The 23,758-nt window shown below is 38.6% G+C and overlaps 3 protein-coding genes across 3 annotated transcripts; all 3 read right to left on the bottom strand.

The window, feature by feature from the left end:
* Positions 1-2,117: 2,117 nt before the first annotated feature.
* On the bottom strand, positions 2,118-9,008 carry LOC124217604 (uncharacterized). The gene is made up of 7 exons (XM_046623457.2): positions 8,987-9,008; positions 6,225-6,394; positions 5,303-5,494; positions 4,330-4,647; positions 3,519-3,678; positions 2,347-2,460; positions 2,118-2,236 (listed from the first exon to the last, which is right to left on the bottom strand). Exons 2-6 carry the CDS (start codon positions 6,307-6,309, stop codon positions 2,400-2,402), a joined length of 816 nt encoding a protein of 271 aa, XP_046479413.1. The 5' UTR covers positions 6,310-6,394; positions 8,987-9,008; the 3' UTR covers positions 2,118-2,236; positions 2,347-2,399.
* A 2,823-nt stretch (positions 9,009-11,831) lies between these two features.
* On the bottom strand, positions 11,832-14,725 carry LOC124217597 (secreted protein C). The gene is made up of 3 exons (XM_046623445.2): positions 14,616-14,725; positions 14,243-14,498; positions 11,832-13,311 (listed from the first exon to the last, which is right to left on the bottom strand). The coding sequence occupies exons 1-3, from the start codon at positions 14,680-14,682 to the stop codon at positions 12,297-12,299; spliced, it is 1,338 nt and encodes a 445-aa protein (XP_046479401.1). The 5' UTR covers positions 14,683-14,725; the 3' UTR covers positions 11,832-12,296.
* Positions 14,726-15,623: 898 nt separating this feature from the next.
* Positions 15,624-19,505, bottom strand: LOC124217603 (neurofilament medium polypeptide-like). Its single transcript, XM_046623456.2, has 3 exons — positions 19,419-19,505; positions 17,439-17,669; positions 15,624-16,836 (listed from the first exon to the last, which is right to left on the bottom strand). The coding sequence occupies exons 1-3, from the start codon at positions 19,480-19,482 to the stop codon at positions 16,388-16,390; spliced, it is 744 nt and encodes a 247-aa protein (XP_046479412.1). The 5' UTR covers positions 19,483-19,505; the 3' UTR covers positions 15,624-16,387.
* Between the last annotated feature and the right edge of the window lie 4,253 nt (positions 19,506-23,758).

The raw sequence follows: 23,758 nt of genomic DNA, 5'->3' as shown, positions 1-23,758 counted from the left end.
AGTCTTTCTACACTATCAGAGTTTTCGAGAAACCTAAAAAATCGAAGTATTTTTGATTTCCTCCAAATTTCCGGGGTTTGCCATATTGTTTTGTATGTTAAGACTTAAAAATTCACCATACTCTGAAACTGTCTTACTCCCCACTTTTACTTTGTATAATTCATAGTTTCAGAGTTATACAGGTAGTATATCGATTGTCAGACAATACCGATTTCAAAATGTGTTCTGTCGGCTGCTAGCATCCGGAGGCTTTTGAATAAAAGTCTATAAAAATTACAGACTCATATATATTATGATTTCAAGGTATCATTAAAAAAAGCTCTGAGGTAATGCACCTAATAATTTTTGTTGGTAATAATAAAAATTGTTTATTTCGCAGCCTATCGTATTTCTCCGTGTACGATGAAATTTTCGTCATCATAAAATCAGGATGTTTTGCCAATTATGTCTCAAGTGATAAAATCTCACCAGCGAACTTGGTACTCACACAACCGGTAAGAATATCGCGATACACCAAAATATGCGGAAACATTTGTCTTGCCGAGAACTTAAATCTTTTTTTCTGGAATGCGAAATCACCTTGTATTCATTTTTTCAATCGTATGAAATCGTAAATTGGATGAGGTTATTCAGATTACCTGGTGACCTCCAGGTGAATGAAAAATGATTTATAATGAAATAAAATTATAATGCCAATGCAAAAAACGCTTAAGAGGTTGCTTATAACAGATTTTGTTTTTCTGCCATTAGTTCGACGCGGCTCTGTTCTAAGAATCTACATATCATTTTGTTTTTGATATATTTATATTTTTTTGCATTTCCATTTTGATTTCCATCCAGTCACGACTCTCGCGAGGATAATGTTTACGGTAAGCGTGAGATTTCAGACCGGTCAATATGTCGAACGGTACAGGTGGATAGAATCAGTCTGTTACATTTTCATCGAGTCACGGTTCAATCGTATTTGGATTAGCAAAATGCCAACAGATCGAGTAAGATTGGAAATCGTACATGGCAAAGAGTTTCAAAGGCTTGGCTAGGAACAAGTTAGCATTTCGATAAAGTGAGTAAGTATAACAATATGCCTTTTGGCAATACAAAACACTTGAATTTCCGATGAAAGTAACGGAATTAGGTTTGCATCAAAACATTTCAGTCGAGAGAAACCTCCATCGAGAAGCTAAGATAATTTCTTCTCGCATAAATTCGGTTTATACAAGGCAATCGCTCGTGCTTTATTGTCTGTTCGACATGAATCTAACACTCGTTAATAGAAATACCGAGCAATCAAAACAAAAGAGCGAATAAAATAATGATTTATTGATTCTCCAATATTAGGGGTATGTTCCGATATACACTGCGACCACTGTACGGTGTAACGTGAATTTAGTATACTGGGAAATCGTTCCTTTATAGTCAGTTATACGCAGCTTATAAATGAGTGTATTATTATAGTTTGATAATCAATGAGGAGAACTATTGTTGGAATATTGTTAAATTAAAAAAATTGATATTAATATCAATTGTCTATTGAATTTGACTAATCACGTGATCAAAGCACTGCGAGTACCTTACCTCGAAACCTCCAGTGTTCGCAGTAGAAATATGGTGGTTATTCATGACGTCATATATTTCCCTAGGGTACTGCGGCCGTATACTGCAGTCCATATCGGAACGAATTTTTCTACAGTGAGAGCACTGTGCAGTGCTCGCAGTGCATATCGGAACATACCCTAGATCAGTGCGTGAGATTCCAAGTCCGCGGTTGTGAGACCTTTGAAATTATATTTTAGGTAATTGAATAGGCGCCTGCTAATTGGCTGAGAAGATCAGTGAATCTATAGTTTCAACGCCAGCCCAGCGAAAAGGAAATATTTTGACTAGTTGCTCCGGCTCTAGTGATTATACACACATGCACAAGATTCTTCTCGAGATTGTGTATATATACGTATAAAGTGTATACATGTATACGTATAAAATGAGGAAGGAGTGGAATCCAAACGAGTTCATTACACAGGAGCGATGACTCCCAAGGAACGTATCCAGGACAAAATGTCATCTGTTGCAAAAACTTTGCGAAGTCCTCGCAGCGGTTTTACCAGGTAAAAAAGAGCTCGTTTACAATCAAAATTCTTGCTTTATTATTTATGTTTTTTTAATTGTTTTGAGCACTAATAAATATTGAACGATCAATCGTGTTCATCGTTATTTCTGCACTTCCTGTCTCGACTTGAAGCTGAAAATACGAAATAATTTGTTAATTTCTGCCACGAATTACGATTGCATAGAACTTATAAGCGAGCCAGTCGAGCACGCGGCAGTCATTTGACTTCAATTAAAGCTTACCGGTAATTCTCCGTCACGCACAAAGGCACGGTGAACTCGAAATTGCCTTTCGGCTAATACGACCAGCTAGACGACTGAGCTGAAGCTTGTGCCGAGGCTTGAGAGCCACCACCCCTGAAATAACACAAGTCGTTTTACTCTCTTTCACGGTATTTAATACCTTCACGACACACGCACTCGCGTAAGATCATTTTTGTTTTCCAGTATTTCAAATTTCTCTGTGCCACACTGTGCGCAGAATTTTTTGGGGAATCGCTCGACTCATAGGAGATGTGGTTGTGATTTTACTTGATGAATTTTCTAACTAAAAACTATGTATTTTACGCATTGTATTTTGATGAATTCATCTTTTTCTGTATGTTTCATTTAGATCTTTAAGCAGTAAGTATACACTTGGAATCGTATAGTGTACAGATTCCGTTTAATATTTTTCCAACTAATTTTGGACATCCTGTATGGAAAAGGTCATTTCCTAAAAAATTTTAACACAGACATGTCTGATACTTACAAACACTGAGATAAATTTGAACAATAATTGTCAGATATAATTACCTATTCGAATACTCAGACATATTACGAAATTATAAATTTTCTCATTCTAAATTTCAGGCAGTAGATGACAAATTCAATACATTTTAGCATGCTCGGAAAGTTTTTGATCTACAAATAGTTTAAATATGTCGAATTGAAACGGCGTACCGAAAACAATGTCTACGTACAAAATATACTTGTTGAAGTTCGCAGAAGCATTGCTTCGTAACAGTTACAACGTTATGCCATTAAAAAATGCTATAAGCATATGTGCATTGTACGGGAATGCATTCGAGCAATAACGCGAGCCACTCTGTAATCGTCGAGAATAGGTACCGCGTTCAACTTCCTCCAGAGCGGAGGTGAAAAATTACTAGAAAGAAGTGGTCCATTATACAAGAATTCCGATTTTGACGTTGTAAATTTCACCGGGTTTCTTTACTCGCCCCCCCCCCCCCCCTTCTTCCGCCAATCTGAGCTTGTCCGCCAACAATTATTAGACATTATTCGGCTTTGACGATGTTTTCAACTCCTGAAGAGTTTTTTGTTTTTTTTTCACAGAATTTAGTTTCGCTATCATCGTTCCCATGAAATCCGTTCGCGCAGAGTTGGTCTGATGAAACTATTGAGATAGGACTCACCTTCCGCCTCCTACTGGGTAATATCCACCACCTCCATAGTTTCCACCTCCGCCCCCACCTCCGTGGTGTCCTTTGCCCCGACCTCCGCCGCCGCCGCCGCCATACACGCCGATAGGCACAACAAATACGGGGATTCCAACAGCACCATATCCACCCCCTCCTGAAAATAAGGTAGCAATGTCTAGATTGATTTAAAGTAACTTTGATATCCACTCCGGTCTATTCTCGCTCTGAATGGAACCTGCGCTTGCGGGAAAGTGAAGAGAAATTGAGTTTGAGACAAACAAGAGGTGACTTACCGCGAAAAAAACGGCGAAACTTTTTAGCAGGCTGAATGACCAACTGAGGAAAGTAATTGAACTCTACTTTATAATTATTAATAATATTTTCTAATAACTTATAACATTTTGTCCTCCAATTTGGCAGGGAAGCCAACTTACTCGTGGAATGTCAAACTCTCACGCGTCAAGTGATAAATCGAAATTGGGTTGTTATTGTGACTCTTGGTAGTCATAACGCAGACAACAAAGCTCGCGCATGCGCAATCAGAAACTTGGGCTGCTTGGTTTCACGATTTTCCCTCAGTATTAGTTGAGAACGCGGAAGAAGAAGAAGTAAATGTCGGACTGGATTTGGAGAATTATGGTGAGGTTGAATGCCCGAAAGGTTACGATCAATTGACACTGATTGCGAAAGGTGTGAAAATCAAGATAGTGGCGAAGCAAGTACACCTGGAAAATATTCCGATCTCATAGATTGATTGTTTTTTTTCTTCCAGATAAAAATGCTCGAGGTCAAGGGCACCACTCACCACCATAAGAACCAGTGGGGTAGCCACCATATCCGCCACCACCGCCGCTAGGGTAGCCACCATATTCGCCACCACCTCCGCTAGGGTAGCCACCGTATCCGCCGTATTTTTTGTATAGTGTTCTCTTGCTACGGATCTTCTTCGTCTTTTTGGGTTTATCTCCTACGACATCGCGGACTTCGGTCCCCTTCGGCGCTTCGTTTGAATTGGAACTTTTAACCGTAGCATAGTCGCCTCCCAAATTCCCGGCTAGGTCTTCTGAAGTGACTTTTTCATCATCTTCTTCGTCAACAACAAGAAGTACAGAAGCTAAGGGTCCTGAAATAAAGGTTTCATTTACATATTTTATGCATTGCTAAACATATTACAGTGATGGGTTATTTTTTACTCGGGATATTCAAAGCTGTTTTTATTTTTACGTAGTAATGAATGATCCCGGTTAAATTCCAAAAAATTATTGGAAAGACGATCAAAGATTTTGGGATTGATATATGGTCGGACGTAATTGTTGATCCAGTCCAACATTTCGAATATATTAGTCAGTTATAGATCAAACGTATCTAAAATTTAAAATTTGATCAAACCCAGTTTCATGGCACTTTTTTTTTCTGTAGCATTCTGATTGAATACTTTTAATAAATCGAATTTTGAGAATCTTCGGAAAAACGAGTTCAATGTACTGCTAATTTTCAAGATTTTTTATATGCAATATAAGTAAACCTTCAGCAATTAAACAATTTAAAACAATATTCAACTTTAATGCAAGAATGTTAAGTCATGTTTTATTTTAATTTTATTACAACTTTCAGTAAAATCTTAGACGGCTTAGCGTTCCAAACGGTCCTACCATCTGCAGAATGATTTCCATGTACACGCATTAAAAATTCAAAGTGTTGTGTTTCAAAGTATCTGTCCGTCGTGACAAAAAAGTTCTGTTAGTAGGTGTATCAGATAGATCAATCGTTAAACATACCGATGATTTCCGGGCTGTTATCGACCAGGGTATTTTCACCATTTTCCTCGGAGGTGTCAGTAGTTTTGTTTCTGACAGCGAAGAGATTGACCAGGTAAGCAATTCCGCGGTGTTCACCTGCAGCCGGAAGTGGCGGGGGCTTGAGTTCGGTGGACAGTGTTACCATATCGCCATCATTCGCAGCAGTCGCACCTTTGATAAAAAAAATAATAATAAGAAGCGAAACGTTAACAACTTGACGAGCAATAGCTAGTATGATGTGCTATCTTCCACAATTGTTCAAGTCTTCACCCACGCATCACTCAACTCAAATTATAAACGAATCTAAATTTATGTCACACATCCTGTTACAGAGGCTGTTGCTCAAGTGCTTCTTGTTATCGGAGCACGTCAATTTCGCGTTTACGGAACTGTGACCCATAGGACTTGTAGGCAGGATCTTTAACGGCTTTCGAAGCTTTATGCCGAAAAATGTGTCGTCGCATGTCAAAGTAGCACCTATAATTACCTTCGATTAAAGTTCAAGACTCCAACTGTACATCATTAACCGTATCACTGTCCTACATCATACATGAGTTGCAATGGAATCGTGGTTGCAGACTCTGCTAGTTCAATAATGGATCTACCGATTACAGCAAAGTGAATTCGTTAAAACTGAATCGGATGAATAATTACCGATTGTAAATATGAAAAGTTAATAGTATGCCCTGCAAGCAGTGAAATTCCACTTTATCCAACAAACGAGATCGATGCACTGACTGGGTCAGGGAAAACACCGATTTCAAGATGATCACTTGTTAGATGTTACACAGCAAGCTGAGTTACCGGTTTTACAGTACACAAAAAATTTCTGAGATCGTTAAAATTGACTTGTATAACTGAACCTGAACTGACTTGATGAATTAGGATTACTCAAAATTACCTTCCGTTTGAACTGATTCACTGGAAACAAAGACGACGCCACAGCATCCCAGCACCAGTAGACCCAATACTCGAAGTTTCCACATTCTGAACTCTGTTGTATATGGAAACCAGAGATAAACTACGATGGATCCTTTGATGTTGCAGCTTTTATAGCTACTGTTCTGCACACTAATAATCCATTATAGTTACGTAATCTTCTGTTCCTAACGTGTCTGTATCGGATATCTGTTTATTGTTCAACCGCTTACGATGCCGGCTCAGTGCCTAGTAATTAGGAATTTTTACAGTTCTAGGGAATAACCAAACGCAGCCTTGTGTGGTGATCATCCATGCTGTTTCATTATTATATCTACCAATCTCAAACTAAAAAAGAGCCAACTTAGACGGTTAAGTTTCGTTGTGTGAGTCAAGAAGAGAACCTTGACCCCACCTATTTCAAATTCCAGTTTTACACAACCTCACACCGTAAATAATCGGTTACGGTTTATGATTCCTCTGGAAACTCCCGGGGCTTTAGAAAAAAATTTTTAACTTCCTATAAATCTTGAACAGTTTTCTTCTGTGGATTACGTAAGTTTTGCGTACTGCATCCATCCGGATTTACGTGGAATATTCCACGTGTAACCAAATTGACCAAAATCCTTACTGTGTTACAATCAGAGCTGGTTCAAATTGTATGAAATTTCTTCACTAATTAATACAGGTGAGTGTGATGTTTTGTGAATTTGAACTTGAATGCGTTCAGACAATAATAGTTGACCTAATATTTACATTCCAGAATCGTCACCGTCCGAGTTCAAGTCAGCGAAACTCAAAAACTGTACATTATACAAAAGAGTTGGGAACGAAAAAATTTCAAGTGAGTTTTGAGGTCATAATCTGAAAAATATTATGTCTCTGAAGATGAAAAAAATCAAAAATATCTTTGTTTTTTAGGTTTTTCGGAAACACTCATTTATTTCGATGAAATTTCTTGAGATTCTCCTTCGTTATTGTAGAACATTGTGCATGAATTCTAATATGGGGCTGAATTTAGTTCGCAAGTTATACATTATTTGCTGCATTTTTTTCTGAAAAGAAAATATAATTTTTCAGCTCACAAAGAGCACTTTGCGAACTCAGAGATAATAAAGTAAATAATTCAAAATTCTGTTTATGCTGAAAAATTACTGTTGTTTGATTTTTTTTTAAAACTTATACCGCATAGTATTCATAACTTCAGGTTTTCTATACTATCAGAGTTTTTGGGAAGCCCGAAAAACTAAGATATTTTTGATTTTTTATAAACTTCCAGGGACTTTTATATTGTTTTGTATATTATGATTTAGAAATCCATTCGAAAGTAAATTTTCTCAATTCCCAGCTTGTTCTTCGTATGATTCATAGTTTTCGCGTTATATACTGGATTGAAACTCAGACGTTGTCGATTTCTGAATGTGTTTTGTCAGCTTCTAACATTCGAAGGTCTCCGTATAAGATTCTATAGAAATCAGACACTCATATCTATATAATTACAAAGTATCATTAAGAAAAGCTTTGAGTTAATGCAACTAAAAGCTTATGGTGGTAATCATAAGAATTATTCATTCGCGTTCGACGATTTGTTGGTCACTTAAGCAATAAAATCTCACCAGCGTACTGGGTATTCATACGACTGTGTAGAATATCGGGTTACATCATACGCAGAAACTAGGTACTTACAATACATTTATCTCATTGGATTGTCAACTTTTTTTTCTCGAATGCGAAATGATCTTGGTTTCACTTTTGAATTTGTAAGAAATTGATACTCGCATCAAGTTATTCAGGTTACCATCGAATTCCGGATAAATGGTCTGTGCAAAAAATGTTTGAGAATTTGCTATTCATAGCAAACTTCAATTTTATTCCATTAATTCGTTAATTTTTAATTTTCGTTAATTAATTTCGTTTTCAATATATTTATATTGATTTGTATTTCTATGAAAATCATCTTTATAAATTCCACCAATCGTCATAGCTGAATTCATCTTCTTGTTTACTGTGGGATTTTAGTGACGCGTAACCTTTAATCTACCATATTATAATCATGTTCTCTATGCGTTGTATAAGAATAGATGAGCCATCGATTGTAACATATTCAAAGCAAAGTAGCTAGTTAAAATAACTATTTGACCTGTCGTCAGCTCTTCACAACGCCTCAAGTTAATCTTGAAATATCAATTGACAATGTGAAACGACAAATTGAATTCTTGAAATTCTGCTTTGGATATGAAGGTGCAGGATTCGTAAACATGATCATTTCTTTTAAGAGGCAGGCTAACAGATGATCATATTATCCATTTGGATTTTTTGTCTCGAGAAACTTACTCGTGCCCGAGGCACAGGCAAAGTCTCGGTTAATTAATCGGCGCTGCGACCTCAAGGTTGTGATGCCGGCAAATTTACCAGACGGGAATAATAGTTATTTCAATCTTCAACTATCCTCACATTTGGCAAGGAACCGAGCAGCAATTACCGTTCGTGTGTGAAATCTGATATTTATTTCCAGACATCGATATTAATTTTTAATTCAAATTCAAACGTACGATTGGGCAATTTGGTACGGAAGATTCTCATAATTAATAGCAATTCTTCGGCGGATTCCTTGGATGTAAGCGCGTAGTTACTCCATTTCAATCGCAGTCCCACACAAGTAGTATGCCAGTTCCAATCGTCGGTTATTAATGCCGATTAAAAAGCCGCGGTATAGATCATTATGTACAATCAATATGCGTATACCTGGATGACGCAGACTGCAGTGGTAGCCTGAAAGATCGGAATCAGAAACAGGAGAATCGCTGAAATCAATTAAAGGAAAGGTAATAAAGTCAAGAGGCGAAGCGTCTTCTCGCGAACATGCATCATCGATTCGATTTCAGTAATCGGTTGATTCAATTCAATGGCATCGGCATTAAAAGTGCTCAGCTGGATCGTGGACGATATCAAATAACGCGCTACGCAGAAAGGTTTTCAGCTTCGTAGGACTTTCTGTACCTTCGTGCAGTGTTGCTGTAAATCTTAGAACAGACAGTCGTAGGATAAGGTCTACTGTAAAAGGCTTGGCACAAAACACTGCAATTAACATTCCAAGATGATAATTTCAGTACAGTAATTCAACTCTTCCCTGTGGATTAAGTAGCCGCACTTATAATAAGCAACGAGATTCCCGACTCCACGGTCAATGTTAAACGTTATGGTAGTAGAGAACATTCGAAGAAGATACGCTTTGTATGGTTATGCTGTTTGCAATTATATGTACACTCTGGTGTCTGAGAACCCGCCTTTCGAACTAACTACGAAGTCGGAATGCTCGAGAGATCTCAATCGGCAGGGAAACTGGTAAAAACAGCATATGGGATGAAAGCTTAGCGGCATCACTGTTCATCCGTAGGGTTTATCAACTGTGCGAGACATTTCAGATACCACGAAATCCAAGCAAATTAGTATAATACGCGCAGATGATGAGACTGTTACCACTATAAACGTACTAAAAATGCTAATGATTGGCTGAAAGCAAAACGAAACTTCATTTCGCGTCGTCGACGTGAGACATGTCTGCGAATAGTGATGACCATTCGTTGTGTTGTTGTTTTTTTATTTATATTATTTCTATGCTGCTTGCAAATATTATCGTTTATTTGCCACACTGATTGAGAGAGAGAAAAAAGACTGTAACATTTGTTTCCTTCAATTTCTGTCTGGAAAGTATGTAAGTGGCAAAGGCAATGTTTTCTGAAACAAAATTTAATTTGAAAAAAAAAAAGAAAATGGCAGTTACAGACCTTTTTAATTCTCTTCTGCAATTAAAATCGTGAATTACCTATGACTCACTGGTAGAGCCAATTTAGTTTGATTGTGAATCCCCGAGTCATGGAGTAATTGTTGTACAACTTCATCGCAATATCTTTGTATAATTGACCACGGAGTATTCTGAGAAAAACTCGAACGCAAATATTAAGTATAGTACACATGAACTGGATGCAAATAATTAGATACGATAAGTTTTTTCTCTAAGGTAAGGCTGGGCACTGTTTAGTGAAGTTAATTTTCTTACCCAGTACAACAATTAGTACGTTTTTACGGTGACGCTGGGGTAATAGAAACAAAATGGCACCTAATACGATTTGATCCATGATAAATAATGAAATATCGTAAAAATCGTGAATTCATTCTTTTGTCAAAAATACACTCACCCAAATAAATACCTTTTTTTGTCACACAGTATCTCCGTATTTTTTTTTCTTTCTTAAATACCTGTGTCTTGATAGTTACTCGGTCGAATTTCAGCTCAAAATGTTGAAAATTAAATGAGTTATGATTTGTTTCAGTAGAATGATCGATTTACCGGTATTTTGTTGTTTTATGAATTTTGTTTTAATACTCAATACTCCATTTTGCAAAAGATAACTAATTTTCCTTGAAATACAATAGTCAAAACGTGTCCCGGAATGTTTTCAAGTGTGTGATACGGAGTTATAAAATATTTAAGGCGCGCTAATAAACGGGTGAACAATACAACCAACAAAACTCGAATAAAACAATGATTTGAGTATTCGTGGGATATTTCTGCAACGTTCGAATATCTTTAACTTCTCACGAGATTGAAATTTTTATTTTTTTCTCCATCGGTTCTTTCGGTAACTTCGAATCGTCTGAGATATTCTTTCGTTCCAAGTGACGGTTACATCTGACATTTACCGTCGCCTTATTGTTAGTCGTAGAGATTAGCGTAGTCGCCAATGTCGATAAGTTACCGAAGACAGTAGCCATCGTTTTCGCCTTGCCATCGGCCAAGAAACTGTAGATGCCGCTACCGAATCTTTAACTTCTCGGGACATTGACCTTTACCTTGAAGTTCGAAACCTTCACCCACTTTGAGGATTTCTCCGGCGACCTCTATACGTCTTGGCTAATCGTACATTGGTCGTCCGGAAAATGATTTTTTTTAGCAGTTTGATTACGAGATGGTGGTACGTTGAATATTGATTAAATTTTGATATTAAAATTGTTTGAAAATGGTTAAAAATTTAGTAGATTTGTTCGATTTCACTCTATGATAGTACATTTTATTCAGAAAACTATATTTTTCACAAAATCATTCAGACAGATTTCTTCATATTCGGTGTTCAATTCAACGTTTCCATTTATTCGACTACGAGGAAAAAAAGTCTCAGTGAATGGGTAAAGAACAATTTTCTTCAATAAAATGAGTCATGGCAGAGTAAAATCAAAAGAATATGCTAGATTCGTAACCTAAGAATAAATATAATAATCTGATAAATATCCAACATGTGATCGTTTCGTTATAAAATTAACAAAACGTACCTATCGGTTTTTGGCTGACTAACTGCCTCAGTGCATATTCGTTGGAAGATCGACGAGGGGTGTCAAGCTTTTAACATAATAATGAACTCACGACCATAAATAGAAGACACGTTTTGCATGAAGAGCATTAACGATTCCGGTCGGATTTTTGCTCGTAGCGAGAACAACAGACTGCATAAGACAGTACGATCGTATCCTCAATTAAAAATAAGTTATTCCAGAGTAATTATGGAGGAAAGGAGTAAATAATTCCGCGTAATTGGTTGAAAGAACTTTATCTTGCTACACGTTCACAGGATTGTTTTCAACAAGCAAACTAATGTAGGAAAAAACCTGTGTGCAAAACGCGTCCACTGTCAGGGTCTGAATAGACTCGATAATTCCACAAAATTTGGTAGTTAGTGCTAAGAATATGACAAAAAGTGATTATTTTTTGTTCAAATTTTCTTTCGACACATCATAGAGTAATTGTGAAAAAATTAGTCACGTTTTAAGTCACTGAATAAGACGATACAAATACCTGTTGATACGATTTCGAATTTCTTCGAAGTCTTGTCAACACTTTGGACCGATTAATTAATTACACATTCTTAAGAATCTAACCGTATGCGCCTACGTGAAATTGGCTAAAAACATTCATACTCTTTTTTCACGAGACATTGTTTGCGATAACTAGATAAAACGAAGTCACCACGGCTCATTCGTTGCGCTTTGATCACTTCGATCAGATATCAAAGAGATCCGCAACGGAGTCTGTAATCTCTGTGATGATGGTGTCAACCGGATGTCTGTTCCTGTTCGTCTTGCGTCTGCGTTGATCTTCGGAGCGTGAAGCAGGCCGACTCCTGACAAACTCGCGGGGGATATTCTGACCAGACTCCTCAGGGAACCTGACGAAGCTGACGGATCCAGCATTGGCAGTTCCCTGAACCGTCCCGTCTCCGCGAGTGTGCGAGTCGACTTGTCCCACCGAGTGCTGCCCTCTGTTCGCCGAAACGGCGCTCCCGAAGGAGTTTCCGGTCCCCTGGGAGCTCGCGACGAGGGTCCCAGAGCCGAAGCTCGCGTCGGTTTGTCCGTTCGTCTGGCCCACCGCGGCGGCGGACCCCTGAGAGAAGCCCTGGGCGTTTCCGGACGTCTGAACCTTGTGGCTAGTCGAAGCGGAGGGTCCGTTGGGCCCCGAATTGCTCTGCGATACGGACTGGCCAAAGGAGAATCCGTTTCCGGTTGAGGAGGCGCCGGAGCTGGCCGAGGCTGCTGATATCTGGGTGGAGGGTTGGCGATTCGCGGCGTCGACGCTGTTTCCGCCTCCGCAGCCTCTGCTCGGGTCGAAGTAGTTCCCGGACCGGAAGTTGCCCCTGTGACGATATCCCGCGCAGCCGTTGTTCCGGTTCGGTTCCGTGTTCGGTCCAAAGTTCGTCCAAATCGGGCGACCCTGACGGTGACCTTGGTATTCGAAGGCCGAGGCCTCGCCGCTGGCCGAGGAGTGTCCACCACCGGCGCCGGAAGTCGCTCCCGAAGACACCCCGCCCACGTTGGACTGCGCACCGGATGTCGCGTGACCGTTGTTCGCGCCGCCGTGCGATGTTGCAGTCGCCTCGCCCAGACTGAACGAATTGCTGTTGGCTTGCGAGGTTCCTCCGAAGATTGGGTGGTTCAGGTTGAACGCGTTCGAGTCCGACGCTGAGATCCCCGTTAGACCCGCGGAAAAGGACGAAGATTGACTGGCTGATAACCCGGGTCTGAGATAGTGAGACAAATTTCGGCTTAATTTTACCGGGGAAATCATTTTGGCTACGAGTCTCGAAACCGAGATTAATGATGCATGGTACTTACTCTGAAACGCCGGGAAAGAAACGGTTTAAAAAGTGTAACTCGAGTTAATCAAGTTGAATTTAATTAAAAGAAGTTCCTTGAAAATTGCGATTTTTGAAATTTTTTTTTAAACCGAATTTCAATTACGTAAAGCAGTTTGTTAACAACTTCACGGAAATCACATTACTTGTTTTTGTTTTACCGGATGATCGAAGTATTCTCCTAATTTGAATCATTCAAGTTCACTGATTCCCAGTTACAAGTATACGACTGGGAAAAAAATCTGTGCATATACAGTGACGATTCGGTGACTTTTCACTGATGTTTTACTGAATTTCAGTGTATAATGTAATATAATACAATGAAAGGTATTTATTCGTGACACAATTTGATTTTCACACCCGAGATCTCTTTTACAGTTCAGTCACGTAAATTCGGGTGAGCATGTCAGGCGGCATAACTTATGCGGATGACTAAAGCAATTGCTGCTTTGATATCAAACTCTTATAATCTGCAATGGTGAACAGAATTTCTTTCTGGTACACAACTCATTTTTTACACACTTTGATCAATAATTTCTCAACTTTCTCTACTAAAAACTCACGTACAGATATTTCACGTTTGAATAATGGCGGTTTTTTTTATGCTAATACCGAAAGCGTGGGAAGTACCACTGATCATTCCAATGACTGTAATAATTAAGAGAGCAACGGGTTCAAATACTCGATAAGATTTCTGAGCAGTTAACAAATTCTTTTCAGATGGCGAAGATCGATTTGAATTCATGACCTAATTATCTTCCCTATCGACCCTGAATCTGTTTCAGAGTATTCAGCTGAAATAAAAGAATGGACGTACCCTTTACCGCCGAAAGAGCCAAAGCTGTCAGCCTGACTTGCACTTTGTGACAGACTGACTCCTCCGTCATTCGCCCCAACGTTCAGTGAGTGAGCATTATTCTCGCCTGCACTTAGGGAAAAGGATGCAGAAAATGGCAGGAATCTTCCTTGGGGATCTGCCGGTGTCACTTTAGATTTTCCAACCGATTCTGGTATGAGTTCCGGCGGCGTGTTCCACCGGCGTTCATCCTCAGCGTTGAAGAATATCCGATCATCTGGAAGCGGTAAAAGTGTAACTTCAACGCACGTTGATTTAGGTCGGTGTATAAAGTCCGAGTGAAGAGTTATTCGAAGATTTGAGGAAAGTAGAGCGTGGATGGTACATTTATTACCTGCCAATGTCCCGGCGAAACATAAGATCGAGGCACTCAAAAACACGATCGAAACGCGCATCGCCATGGTTGAATCGATTCTACTGCGTCCAGTTGGACGACTGCCCTTTTTTAACAAGTATAAACGACCTTAGATCACTGATTGAGATTCTATAAGCGTCGCATACTGTGTAACAGCAGCGTCGTTATTGCCGCACAATCACGTAGTCATGTTGGAAGGAAGAAATGCAACCGCTCGATCGGTCTGTTCAGAAAAAAAATTCAAAGAACCTGGCTGAAATCAAGTTTACTGAACGCGTATCTCATGCTCCATGCCACGACGGTTTTTGCATCATAAAAATCTCTCCATTTAAGAGATTTTAAGAAACCAAACGGACGGACCTAAAATCACGTCTACACACGTAGTCTCGGACCTTGGGGATTACCGAATCATTAAAGCATTGTCACTCGTGCATTTGTGTGGCGGGGCTGAGGCTATACTCGGAGTTAAGTAACAATTATTCGGAACTAGTAAACATAATCCTAGAACGTATTATATACGAACTAGCTTGTACGATTGGTTACTCCGATACAGCTTGGTGTTTCGTTATTACTCCTGGAAATACCTGGAACGAGATGTTGCATATTTCAGAGTGAAGCGTTTACACATGACAAAATGTTGACACACTTTCATACCGTGTGGTAGCAATCAAGAAGCATCACCTGTGGAGACTTCGAAACACATCTCAATCATGAGGCAGCAGAAAATATCGCGGTCTCAATAAGGGGTATAGTCACTTTTAGTCTTGGAATCACCTCAAAGTTTTACAAAAAATAAAAATCTCTAACGCAACACGTTTTTGAGGGGCACTTATTTTCGACGTTATTTCAACGAATATTTAGAAATGTATCGAATACAATTCTGATCCAAATACATAGGCAGAAAATATTTGTTACAAGAACCTTTATTAATCGTTAAAAGAGTCATTCGAAAAAATTCACAGATTTAATGACGTGTCACCTTAACGCGAAATTGTTCTTAATTAAAATCTCATCACCTCAACACTGCATTCCACTAATATTTATCGAATTTGAACAGCTGATGGATATCGAACTACAATAAATATTTTTAAATTCGCATTGTCAATTTTGGTAAGTCGTTTCCGAAGATTAATAATTATATATTTTTTTCATCACTATTTTATCCTTATCAATACAGTATAGGGATACAATCAATCTGTTATTTTGTTCTAGTCTAATTGTATGTTCTAAACTAAATCAGTCTTATAATGCGTATAACTTTATATGATCTTGTCAGAAATGGTCTCAGTAAATAGTTTATCCTCTCCTCAACGTTAATATAATTAGTTATTTCACACACCAGAAAAGTTCAAGGGCAAATGCTTTGCTAACATTCTTTATATAAATTTATAAATTTATGAAATCTGTCGTTGTTTAAAATCACAAAATCAAACGTCACAAGATCCCTCATTGTATAAACCTAACCGGTTATAAAATATTAATATATTATTGCATTGAGGTTTCTTACAGAAGAATATGAAATTTCTATGAATAAATACACAGGTAATTAATCCTCGGTAACAGGAAATCGAGATTTCGAGATTTCGAAGAAAAATAAAGAGTTGAAACGAAATCAATTATAGTCGCAAAGATAAAAAATCGGATGTTTGGCCTAGCAATTGTATTTATAGAATTTTATTTTACTAATTCCTAGATCTGCTTTGCTCTTTTGTAAATCAGGTGAAACTAGACCGAAGTTAGACCCCGGGCATTCATACGCTTGTATCAGCGGTGACATCCGAATCTTTCGAGTCCTTCTCGTCAGGAAACTCGGGTAATTTCATTGGCTGCGGCTCTTTCGGAGTGTCTCTATCATCTTTCGAACCTTCCTTTGAATTTGCCGGTTTCTCTTCGTTCAATACAGGCGTTTCGGCGTCCCTGTCCGACTTTGACGGTTTGGCGGGTGTCACGCGCTTTTCTGACTCTGCCTCCGGGTTCTTCTTGCTCGGCTCCTCTTGAGGAAAACATTTCGCGCACGGCACGACCTCCACCTTGATGGTGTGAACCGTAGACTCGGGAATTGACGAGACTTCGGGAGGTGTGAACGCCCTCGAAGGCGCAGGAGTCACTGGAGCAGAATGAGCAGTTGGTCCTGAAGAAGGCCCGGTTCCTGGACGCGTAGGAACTGGGTAATAGACGTAAGGCTGAGCATTTTGAGGAGCTGCGAGATTCACAATATTCGTATATCAGTTGGAATGTTACCGGACAGCAGTGCCTAGTGATAATTGATTCTGATGAAAAAGCACGTTAATGAAGCTCGATCTACGTACTTTTGAATAAAGCAAATCCCAGTTGAACTTTATAATTGGTTGTCGGAGTATAATTTACGAAAATTCATTCACCTTACTAGTCACCTACTTGTACGATATACCACCTTAAAGTGGAAGCCATATTATTCAGAAATGTGGAAATTGTTAAAGCGAGACAGAGAGAGGGAGGGAAAGAGAGAGAGAGCTTGAATGAATGGACGAATGAATGAAATATGGTTAGTCACAGTACTGGGCAAAAAGTGTATAAGCAACTTGATCGCGATTTTCTATAATAGTAAGGGAGGGAGAGAGAGCGAGAGTTACTGTGATGGAATCAGACGAGCTGTAAAATTTTCCAACGTCGTCCGATCCCAGAGTGATTAGTTTGACGGATGCTCTGTTAGTTTCACTTTGGTTAATGCCCTCGGAAGCCGATAATGATTTGCTACGCGCGCGATGACGGTTAGTTAATTTTCCTGGCTGTCACAAGGAATTTGGTCGCTTAGCGTCTCACCAGAATTTTTCACTTGCAACTGCTTGATGAGTTCCTCTAGCGATTTTATGATGGCCTCGAGCTTCTTATCGGTATCCGAAGGCTTCGCGACTTCTTCTTCATCGTACACGGAGGGAAACCAGTACCTTTTTCTCCTCATGGGAAAGCCGGATAGTTTTCTATAAAGTGCAGCATCGGGACTTGCGATGTAATCTAGCTTCTCTGTTTGTACGTCTCTGCTTTCTCTGGCTTCTGTGATTATACATATACACACTTATTTCAACGAATGGAACTGCCGACTATTTTTACACCTTTTGAAATAACCGACGTACTGCAATCGTTATCATTGTATTATACTAGCAGACATTCTTATAAACATGCTACACGTTGTCAAATGCAAAAATATTTTCACATTTCAGAATCGTGAAAAGGGTTTGCCGTTTTTAAAACGTGCATACCACACATTTAGAATTTATGCATATTCGCGGACTGCCAGACTCCGTTAACACCGGAGGTCAATCAAACTACACCTGTTCAAGCTGGACAGCCAGGTCTCGGGGAAATAACCATGAAGATTCGAAAAGATGGACGCTTCATTGCATATTAATAGTATACGCCTTCTTTGTATTTGTGCTAGGTAAATTTCTTCTCGGATGATTGACTGCGACTGATAAGTTACAGGCCCGAGAAATTTACATGTTTTATTTCATTTTTCGCAGACTTTATTCATGACTAAAGACTGCCTAGAAGTTTCGATGGAACGGATCGTGGAGAATGAAAAACTGTTTATTTACAGATTCACTGATGACCCTGTTTGAGTTGAGTGTAGTGAAAAAGAAATCTTCCATCGTCATATTTAACAAGATTTGGAGACATAATTTATTTTACTGTCAAATCAATCAATAATTTACCAATTCAAATTTTTTCCACCATAAATAAGACAATATTTCGGGATACCATCAATGATAGAGATTCTCGATTCAGATGGCTTATCTTTATTCGATTTTGTTGCAAGACTTGTAACATTTGATCGTATAGCTGTTATTTTTTCACTTGAAATACATTTTTCGTACATGATGACATATAAGGAGATAATATAAAACATACATTCAAACCAATCATTTTCTCAGAACACGAACAATACACCGTATAACCTGAGTCGTAATTTCCGTGCGATGGAAATGCGAGAGAAATGAGTCATTGAAAACATAATCTATATTTTACTCACTTTGTAAACATTATTCTTATGCCGTTGTTGCCCAACTTAATAATCTGTCACGTCACGATTGACATTCATACATTCTCATTTGTAACAACACGCCCGTCCTCGACTTACCGTTTTTCCCTAGCTGATGTCTCTTTGTATACCAATAATGAAAGTTTATTCAGATAATTCAAATTTATCAGTTACACGCCATACTACCTGACAAATATCACTGTCATTCGTGTTATGTGATTATCCTGGACTTGAATTCACGATTTTCCAGTCGACGAATGATTCTGTTCACTGAATATTTATATTTTAGTTCGATATTGTCAGAATTTTTTCAAGATCAATAACTGAGTTGCAATAAGTAAAAAATATTCAATTGATGAAGCTTATGTTCGCAATAAAAAAATCATTTGTAAAATTGTTGTTGTCGACTGTCTGAATAAAATGGTTTCAGGCAATGATATCCTCGAGAATTTCCCTCGGAAATTGCGAACGTACTTTATCTAAAAAAGTATATAACTTGAATAGGAATCTAATAGCAATGACTACAGCTGCAGTGAATACAGACTTGATCCATATAACTGAGCAGTTTCTTGTAATTTTTTTTTCTCCAACAGCTTTATCTTGTTACAATAACGGTTTTTCGGTAATTATCATTATATAATTGTAATGAAATGGTTTTTTCGGTAAAATTATGTACTTGACAATCCGACGAAGCGTGAGAAACTAAATACGCGCAGAATAACTATGTCGAAAAAAAAATCTTAGACAAGGTGTGAAATTTATACCTTCAACCTCAGCGTAACTGACGACGACGATTGCCGCGAGAAAGAGAATGATTTTAAAATTCATTTTACACTCAGGAGCACCTGATTTTTTTCGACTGACCAAACCACACTAAGGGACCGTCGTTTAAGGATCCGGTTTATATACCTTTCGAGTCCCACAGGTATTTAAGTTGACCATTAAGATAGCGAGGGTCTATCTCAAACTATCTCTACGAGATTAAGTCTACTGCCGTTAGGCGTTGCCTATATTTTTGTTAGCAGCCCTGAGAGGTCTCCTTGCGTCCAGAAGCCAGCCCTACCTCAGGATAAAAAGAAGATAAATAACAGGCTAGACCCGAATCCAAGCTCATAATAGAATATCTGGATTCCTTAGCTGGTAAATCGTCGGGGTTGGTGACCCTCCGACATGTAACATCCATCCGATCCTATAATAATATTATCTTCTTTCATGCATAAACTGTCGAACCCTCAAATCTTCGAGAATGTTCAAGTCGTCTGTCATCTCTTGAGTAAACGTTTCCTTTTTTTTTCATGTGTAATGGAGAGAGAGACCTTTTGTCGTTGGTTTATTGAAATATATCAATAATTTCATAACAGAGTTACGGCCAATCGTTATCAAACTGTTTTAGATTGGAGGCAATTTTTTCTCTTGATTTTGACGAATCTTGGCTTAAAAGTTAGTTTTTGCCCAACTAAAAACATGTAACTTTTTCCCATTCAAATAGCACGTGGAATAACATATTCATTCCAGAATTTCCGCGGAATTCTTAACAATAATCCTGTAGTCCTATCTGACATATGGACTGTATTCATTTTAATATAAATAACGAGGTTTTTGTTTTCGTGGACCTTGGAAGGCCGGATTTAGTCCACCACTTTGAACAAGAGTTCCAAAAAGACTTGATTTATCTAATATAATACTTATTTTCTGGTTGTTCTTACGTAACCCAAGCTTGCATGATATTCGAAATTGATTCAATTATTTACACTATTATATCCATACTAATCCTATTCACGATTATCTTGCAAAAATCTCGTCAAGAAACTGGACTAAGCATATTGTTCTATACGTTATTTGAATGGGAAAAGGCACGTGCTGTGAGATACCTATTTAACTTGAACTGACGATCCTATATGCCGGGAGGATTTGTATTGGAAATTTATTGCCTCAAATTGAACAAAAATTGAAATTGAAATTGAAATTATTTTACAAAGACTTGGCGTCTACCGCTAAACTTCACCCTTGAGTACTGATGGAACATGTTTTGGACAATCGGGGGAATGGTTCGACCATCACACTGCTGGAAACTGGAACTCGGAACCACTGGATGGCCTGAAAGAAATTGTCGATGTAATTCCAAAAGTCAGGGGTTTCGGTAGTGTTTAAAATTCATGTGCAAATAGCCCATTGCAGATTATCGTGACGGGATTTAACGAGGCGTGATTTGTTACAGCTGGACTGGCTGACCCCGTAGAAGAAAAGTTGTAGGTGAGAAGGATTTAAGACCGTCGGCGGTGAGGTTCTCGAGAATTAAACATGAAGTATAATCTTCGGTCGGAAGGTAAGCGAGTTTTGTCTGACATTCTCCTCGGGAATTTCCGAGCTTGCGTCACGCGGATGATCAGTTGAAGACAATACAATCCATCCGATAATATCGTATTACGGCCATTCGCAGCTGCTTACGTGGCTTGTTTTTACCTTTTTTATTATACGCCACTTCGCAGGCAGAGACTCTCCGTTATATGTGGACAAAAATTTGCCACAAGTAATTGTTTACGGTAATTACAGTTGGTAATCTTACAATATTTAATTATTGAAGCATTAAATATGGCTGCTTGATTAGTTACATTTTTTCAGATAGTTAACTTATTGTTGCACGATAATCAAATTAGCATAACGGTTGTAGAAGAAAATAAGTACAGTACGAGTGACCATGATCAAAAAGAATAGTAGTATGTACCAGATTTTTTAATTAGAGCCACAAAGCTCATTTTTATTTCGTATCCATGACTACATTTTTTGCCTATGGTGAAAAATAAAAACGATTAAAAACTGTACAGTAACCGCAACTTGAAATTGTTTTTCCTTATGGCGTAATATTGTTGGGTCTGTGACGTTTTCATTACTCGGGCTAACGACCTGCGCCAATATTTGCTGGAAGCTGTAACATCAATGGAGGATCATTCATCTTTTAGAAAGTTTTGGATTCCAGAGGCCCCGACGTAATGCGTCTCTCAAATCTCATTTAATCCTAGAAATGTGACCCGCATCGGCTTATTCACGATGTAATATGTATGAATGTCGAAGTTTTTCTCGTGGAATTATCACGTGTTTTAGAACTTGTTTTTTCGCATCGCATTGGTGTCAATTATCTTGCATTATGCGTATAATGAACGGTAAATTTAACGGTAATTCGCAAAATTTCAACACAATCAAACTGTCAAAAGACTGACGGATTGGGGCATGTAATGTCGAGTGTTAGTTACATTCCACTTATATGCGACACAACATATTAATAACTAGTCTAACTACTAATTATCGTGATTTGAAAGGCGTAGAGATAGCAGGTTTTTTTTTATCGAGATTACCGATAACTGCTGCCGTTTTGGGTCTCTGGCACAACTTCTGATGTCATTCAGCACTTGTTTGGTATTTCATATTTTTCATGCATTTTCAGCGCGGATGTATAATGTCCAATTTTAAACATTATACCATTGATGTTGTGTTCAGTTGGAATTATATCTGAATCTTTATGCGTAGATCAAAACATTATGTGTACGATATTATTCACGTTCGCATAAAAGCATTTAAATTCTTATTTAATTTTATCATCCGTGATTCGATAATTTCAAGAATCTAAATGACGCTATGGAAATTTCAAATCACAGCATCATCACTACTCAACTATTGCATGCTTATGTATATTAGATTAGAGTAGATATTTGTAAAAATATTTTGGGGCGTAAAAACATGGTTGGAACTCACTTGTTTTTTCCAACAAAGTTATAAGGATGGAAAAATAAGCAAGTCAAAGTTCAACCCACAGGCGAGGAAAAAAACGGCAATCTCCTTCTTTATTGCATCCAATTATCACGTTTGCTGCTAGATCATGGTATACGAATCGATTACCTGTACCGTGAATTGATCGGGCATTGCAAGTATTTCAGTGTAGCTGCAAATTATAAAATCAAACAATAATTTGCGAGGATTGTTGTTGTTTCTTTGCCTCCAGCTATTTAACAGTGAATCGGGAATTACATCTTATTAAATCTCGGTCTGTCAGTGAGAAGCATGCGCAGCTAATTTCCCACCAATCAACCAGGATGTTGGTTGAACCCGATGCGCAAGGATGCTGCTTACAATAAAAAAGGCCAAGGCCAGTATCCATCCAGATGAAGTAAGCCGTGTACCATTCAAATTTTCGTTTTACACAACGCCAAAGAAACGCCGGATATCTATGCGTATCACAACGCGATCACGATTTCGAAGAGTTAAATACTCGTTTTACGAGTCACTGTAGAACTTAATTATCCGGCGCCGTTAAGGCTGACATTACACATGAGCATGTGGATGTATGATAATACAAAGTTCGCATACCGCATACTCTGGGACTTCTTCCATCGAGAGGGATCGACGTTTTAATCATGTTCATCGGTTTCCACGAAATTGTGCAAATCTTTCACAAACCGAGATCTAGCAGTTCACAGAAAACGGCCTTGGCCATGATCTTGGATCGATTGCCACGGCACGTGACAGCCATGCGTCGTTGTTGACACCAACTATTGCCGGCTTTAAATAGTTTCTATCTCTGCGGGTCGTCGACTATGATCATCGGTCTCTGTTCACGATGACCCTGACACGTAGACTTGCCCTTCGGGAGGAGAAATTGAAAAATGGGAACCACGATGTTCCGCTTCGTATTTTTTTTTCTTCGCATTAATAATTTTACGGATGATTCAGACAGCGATTGTGAACGTCGGATTCAATTTGTTACACGTTTGATCGGCGAGCAAGAAATTATTATTATTTTACGTATACCGTAGCACAATATAGGATCGCAAGTTAGCATGTACCAGATCCATAAATTCACAGATCACGGTCAATGCAAAGAGAATCATGCCCCGCGAGGCCAAGAACTGACCCCTGAAACTGCGATATGCTCACGATTATTCCAGCCTGTTTTGTATAGACTTATTGCGATGTGGAAAATTAACAAAAGTATTTGTGTCTAATTGTCGGATTTACGCCGCAGCTGCAGTCTCGAGTCGCAATACTTGTGACGCAGGGGTCGGGATGAAAATAAACGATGGGTATAACGATTAATTTAAGGATGTACGGG

Source organism: Neodiprion pinetum, chromosome 4, assembly GCF_021155775.2.
Source record: "Neodiprion pinetum isolate iyNeoPine1 chromosome 4, iyNeoPine1.2, whole genome shotgun sequence".
Taxonomy (NCBI): Eukaryota; Metazoa; Arthropoda; class Insecta; order Hymenoptera; family Diprionidae; genus Neodiprion; species Neodiprion pinetum.
This window is presented reverse-complemented; position numbering and strand designations above follow the sequence as displayed.

Bases quoted from the DNA above. Each gene is read 5' to 3' on its own strand.
- LOC124217604 (XM_046623457.2), bottom strand. From the start codon at position 6,309: ATGTGGAAACTTCGAGTATTGGGTCTACTGGTGCTGGGATGCTGTGGC. The intron at 5,495-6,224 runs GTAATTTTGAGT...TTTTTATCAAAG, and splicing joins TGAATCAGTTCAAACGGAAG to GTGCGACTGCTGCGAATGAT. The intron at 2,461-3,518 runs GTGAGTCCTATC...GTGTTATTTCAG, and splicing joins TACCCAGTAGGAGGCGGAAG to GGGTGGTGGCTCTCAAGCCT.
- LOC124217597 (XM_046623445.2), bottom strand. From the start codon at position 14,682: ATGGCGATGCGCGTTTCGATCGTGTTTTTGAGTGCCTCGATCTTATGT. The intron at 14,499-14,615 runs GTAATAAATGTA...TACCGCTTCCAG, and splicing joins TTTCGCCGGGACATTGGCAG to ATGATCGGATATTCTTCAAC. The intron at 13,312-14,242 runs GTACGTCCATTC...TCACTATCTCAG, and splicing joins GGCTCTTTCGGCGGTAAAGG to ACCCGGGTTATCAGCCAGTC.
- LOC124217603 (XM_046623456.2), bottom strand. From the start codon at position 19,482: ATGAATTTTAAAATCATTCTCTTTCTCGCGGCAATCGTCGTCGTCAGT. The intron at 17,670-19,418 runs GTATAAATTTCA...GTATAATCACAG, and splicing joins CAGTTACGCTGAGGTTGAAG to AAGCCAGAGAAAGCAGAGAC. The intron at 16,837-17,438 runs GTGAGACGCTAA...TGAATCTCGCAG, and splicing joins GTTGCAAGTGAAAAATTCTG to CTCCTCAAAATGCTCAGCCT.